We start from the raw sequence: 5070 nt of genomic DNA, 5'->3' as shown, positions 1-5070 counted from the left end.
GCTTTAGTAAAGTAAAAATAAAATCCTAAGCCCTCACCAACAAAACTGACCCTCCTTTGGCCAAGGGGATCCTAGAAGAACCTTAGAAATGAGTTCCTGGCCATGAGCAGATTGCAGTCAGACAAGCCTCATTATACTCCCTCTCTTTTATGGTTTAGACATAACTCATCAGCATTAATGTTCAAATAGACATCATAATAAGGACAGAACAGACTTTTTGAGGCAATAAGATACAAAGTTATAAACAGGATTGAAGGATGTCAGGCAAGGGTTAAGTCATGTACCCTTACGCTGAAAGAATAAAGTATGTTCCCACTGCCACAAGCTTTTCTTTTTCTCTAGCAGTTAAATAAGCACTGAGCTAGAGATAAGCAATATTGAAACAATTGCAACTCACTTATTGCCAGATGCTGACTAACTGCCCCTCAGTCTCCTGTACCATAGCCATAATTACAGCTTTCACTGGGCAACAGATTGATTGCAGTAACTCTCTCCTAATAAGAAACCACCGACCGTGGACTGGCTCTGGCTGGATTATAGAGATTGAGCACTTTTGTGCCTACGTGCCCTGAAATATCTGTTGCCGTATAGGGCCTAAATGTGATACAGTTAAATGCACCCCAAGGTGAACACAGGTGGTATGTTACAGGGATGTTTCTTGAAAACGAATGTGTCAGATCCTCCTTATGAATATTCATAGCTCCTCCTGTAACTTGTAGAATTTGTATGTTCAGCCAACCCATTCAACATAAAGCTCCTGCCCCAACCCTTCCTCCTTCCAAGTGCCAGTCTGTGGTCTTGACCAGAGGCACTCTTCCCAGCCTGTGGCATGGCTGCTGTATAGGCTGCAACCCTTTCTAAGAAATAGAGTCTCCTTCTCTCCTTTTATAAATTTATACATTGTGATTTTACATAAGTTAACACTTTTGTGGTTCACCTTATGTAAGTTTCATCTTACTCCTAACTTGAGCTTGCCAATATCCACCATTGCTCTGACCTCTTTGCTCTCCCTGTCCCCACTTCACCTTTAGCTCTCACTTCTTAGTGACCAATTGCCCATATAATTCCCATTTCAGGTTTCTTGGAGTGAGTATCTGATTTGCTCAGCACATTCCTTGGGGACACAGCTTTTTGAATGGGAGCCATCTCACATGTTTTGTTGAACTATTGGGTGGCTTCCCTTCAGGAAAATTAACTCTCTTTGATTGGCTGTGGCCTGAAGGTTTGTTTGACATGCCAAAACAAAACAAAACAAAAAAGCCACCAGGACATTCTACTTTCCTGGGGACAGTGAGCAGGGCAATTGCCTCTAGTAGGCTCTGTGGACATGACATCTGCAATGTTAAAGCATACCCCACACTCCCAGCCCAGGTGTTGGTCTGCTCTTAAACAATGTCTTTTCACTAGGACAAGCATTAGGTTTTAGAGGGGAACACCGGGGCTGTCTCTCCAAAATGGCTAGGGATTAGAGTCTTTGCTCTTTGAATGCCAAGTACTACAGCACTACGACTTCACAGTGTTTTTCAGATTGATGGTGGGGGACATCTTTTGTGCAACATGATCTCACCCTCTGCTCCATGTCTGAGCACCCCTGCACTGTGTGTTAGGATGAACAGGAGCCCCTTCCAGTGTAACCCAAGAACACCCTGTCAGCAAACACATCCAACCCAAAAGAATGAAATGACAGACTCTGTTTTAATGGCTCAAACATGGGAGGAGTTTATTGTTCTAATTATATTTAATTTCTCAAAATTCTGGGCAGGCCTCAGCACATAAGCCACATGACTTTTGTCCAAAGCCATGTTCACCTTGGAGTTGTTTTATGACAGCATCCACAGCCACCTTGACAGGTCGATGTCACTTCTGTGCCTGCCCAGTTGTCTGTTGATTAAAAAGACCAGCACATTTTTGGTGCGCTTCTTGCGTTTGAAGGACTTGTCAGGCTTCTTGATGTTCAGCGCAAGCTTGTTGGGACTGGCTTTAGGGAGTTCTTTATCCATGACACAGCGGCTCCAAACAACCTCAGGAAGACAGCTCAACAAAGAAAGTCTGAAAAAGATGGTGAATTCCAGGTAATCAAGTGGACCTGGGACCTCTTCTTCACTGCCACACACCGACACAGTCACATATTACACGCACGTGCACACACACACACACAAACACACTCAGCTACCAGCAGTAGTCACAGGCAATTGCTTTGGGCCATCATCTGATTTGAAATGCCAACTATATCATTTATTCAATCTGTCTCACACATGGGGCTGTATAGGAGCCTGATGGGACCTGGAACATTAAGGACACATTGTTGCATCAACCCGATCTTCATCTGACACACACAGACTTGTTAGATTGGACTCAAAGCACTAGCTTAAACTCAAGCGCTAATTTTAACTAATATCCACACTAATTTTAACTCAATTTTATGTTGCTCTTTTGCAGGGCTGCCTTTGAAAATCAGGCAGGGGGTTGGAGTAAGAGCCATACCTGCTTCACCTCTGTCTCCTTTGAAAATCATTGGTGAAGCAGGTATGGCTCTTACTCCAACCCCCTGTGTAAGAAATAAACTGTACATTCTCAAGCGATACCTAGTTTCTGTTTCTAAGGCCCATCCTGCTGAGTTTCCATGTGGGGAATGTAATCTCAGTGATTTAAAGATTGTACTCACCTCTGATACCTGACCCTGTCTCACCCCCAAAAATGCTGTGTGGTATTTTATTTGAATCTGGCACAATGCCAAGACCAGGGGTGGATGCCAACTGTGTTCTCAATTTTGGGCTCCCAAGAGAGATTAAAGGACTTGCCCAAGGTTACAGAGAGGTGAGACTGGAACTGAGAAAGCCTGTATCTGAAGCCTTGTGCTCCTACCCATTCCTTTATAGTGTCTCTGTATCAGTTTGAACAAATGACTCTCCCATACCCTCCCCCGATCACCAAACAGGGTTGGGGTTTATCAGATAGGTTAGTCAGGTAATGGCACAACAGGATGCTCTATGATCTTGGTATATCAGGATATTTTACCTGTCAGGCCACTCAGGTTGCTTTTTAAGAACGATCTGGACCAGAGGGTAAACAGTAAGAGGAAACACGCTTTGGCACTCTCTCTCTTTCCCTGAGTCCCAGGGCCTTATTGGTTCCGTACCAAGTGAAGTCATGGTTACTATAGTGACTCACAATTGCCCTCAGAATCTAGTGCCAACAGTCTGCAAGATTCAAACGCTGGCCACCATCACCTGGCTTCCTTCTGGTTCAGGACTCAATAGGGTGAGGAAATTTGCTGGGTGAGGAAGCAGGTATATCCTGTGGCTGGGCGCCATCTGCATGTCTCTTTCCTGAATGAAACACTCAGCTATCCTGGCCTCAGAACTTCTTCCTGGCTTGTGCAAAATTCCTTCATTAAAATTTCTTCTTTGTGTAGATTAACAGCACCCACTGCATCTTGCCAGGTTCCCTGGGTAGTGATCAGCAACTTTGTCTGCCATGCTCCAATCAGGGAATTAGTCTCAGGTCAAATTTCCCACTTACTTGTCAATCTCTGCATCCTGCCTTGGTCATGACTCTGCAATTACTCCCTTCTGTATTATACAATTCATGTAAATGGAGTGTTTATTTAGTCGCAGAAATTAAACACTGCAATTTGACACTGCTGTCTCACACACCTAACCCCCTCCCAAAGCTCAGTGCAGTGGAGCGCCACACTTTTATTATGTGAAACTAGGATGTAGGTGGGCTTTTAATGCTTCAAAAAATCTTATGCTAAAACTGGTCTAGTTCCTTGAGACACACTCATATGTCTCAAGCCATAGTCCCTTCCAAGTCTCTGATCTAGAATAACTATATTGTTGCCATTAAAGTGTGACCCATGTGGGTATTGTCTAGATGCAGGACATGATTTTCCAGGCTGTCCAAGTGTATTAGTCAGGGTTCTCTTAGAGGGACAGAACTAATAGAATATATATATATATTCTGGTTCAGGACTCAATATACTATATATATATATATATATAGTATTCACTTACATGATCACGAGGTCCCACAATAGGCTGTCTGCAAGCTGAGGAGCAAGGAGAGTCAGTTTGAGTCCCAAAACTGAAGAACTTGGAGTCTGATGTTCGAGGCCAGGAAGCATCCAGCAGGGGAGAAAGATGTAGACTAGGAGGCCAGGCCCGTCTCAACTGTTCACATTTCTCTGCCTGCTTTATATTTGCTGGCAGCTGATTAGATTGTGCCCACCAGATTAAGGGTGGGTCTGCATTCCCCAGCCCACTTACTCAAATGCTAATCTCCTTTGGCAACACCCTGTAGGCACACCTAGGATCAACACCCTGCATCCTTCAATCCAATCAAGTTGACACTCAGCATTAACCACCACAAGTCTGCCCCTTGTCAACTTGAACCCATATACATCTCCTGAGAGCACACATAATCTTCAAATAAAGACAATAATAAGGTCATAATTATGTCTAACATAATACAACTATCCTTCATACAACTGGAAACGCACCAATCCCCAACCCAAATATTATTACATAAAGTTAACAATACTAAATGCTGATATAAAGTCAATAAATCTTATGTCACATGATAAAGGAAAAGGAAATAAAGATATTTTCTTAGTGCAAGTGTATACATGCACAAACATGTTTTTAACAAAAGAAGGAGAAAATAATCATGACAACTACAATTCTCATTTCTGTAGCTGGTCACGTGGTCGTAGCTGGTATTGATGACTACATTCTTCTACTACCCATTCTGTATTCCCTTTGCCTTCAGCAAGCACCTCCGCAGGTCATGGTTTTTTTCCTGGTGGAGCGACTGAAACCTTCATTCCTGCAGGGTCTGGGTCATTTGTAGTCCTGCCTGGATTGGGCTGTTGTGGTTTCCCATTGGCCTTAATCACAGGGCATGGTAATACTAAGAGACGCCCTAATGGATCTCCTGTATTCCATGCGTACACTTTTTTTTTTTAGACAGAGTCTTGCTCAGTCACCCAGGCTGGAGTGCAGTGGCACAATCTCGGCTCACTGCAACCTCTGCCGCCTGGATTGGGCTGTTGTGGTTTCCCATTGGCCT

At 43.7% G+C, this 5070-nt stretch overlaps 1 protein-coding gene across 2 annotated transcripts; it reads right to left on the bottom strand.

Annotated features, from left to right (window-relative positions):
- Window positions 1–1676: 1676 nt before the first annotated feature.
- Window positions 1677–4313, bottom strand: LOC105516516. 2 transcript variants are annotated; one of them, XR_001002500.1, is made up of 2 exons: window positions 3019–3049; window positions 1677–2049 (listed from the first exon to the last, which is right to left on the bottom strand). XR_001002500.1 is itself a non-coding variant. In XM_011948757.1 (2 exons), exons 1-2 carry the CDS (start codon window positions 4124–4126, stop codon window positions 1821–1823), a joined length of 339 nt encoding a protein of 112 aa, XP_011804147.1. In that variant the 5' UTR covers window positions 4127–4313; the 3' UTR covers window positions 1677–1820. The 2 variants fall into 2 exon arrangements, 1 of the variants encoding a protein (XP_011804147.1); XM_011948757.1 differs by lacking the exon at window positions 3019–3049 and adding an exon at window positions 4017–4313.
- Between the last annotated feature and the right edge of the window lie 757 nt (window positions 4314–5070).

This window comes from Colobus angolensis, unplaced genomic scaffold, assembly GCF_000951035.1.
Source record: "Colobus angolensis palliatus isolate OR3802 unplaced genomic scaffold, Cang.pa_1.0 Scaffold283, whole genome shotgun sequence".
In the NCBI taxonomy this organism is placed as follows: Eukaryota; Metazoa; Chordata; class Mammalia; order Primates; family Cercopithecidae; genus Colobus; species Colobus angolensis.
This window is presented reverse-complemented; position numbering and strand designations above follow the sequence as displayed.

Bases quoted from the DNA above. Each gene is read 5' to 3' on its own strand.
- LOC105516516 (XM_011948757.1), bottom strand. From the start codon at position 4,126: ATGCTTCCTGGCCTCGAACATCAGACTCCAAGTTCTTCAGTTTTGGGA. The intron at 2,050-4,016 runs GTAAGTGAATAC...CATCTTTTTCAG, and splicing joins TTGTGGGACCTCGTGATCAT to ACTTTCTTTGTTGAGCTGTC.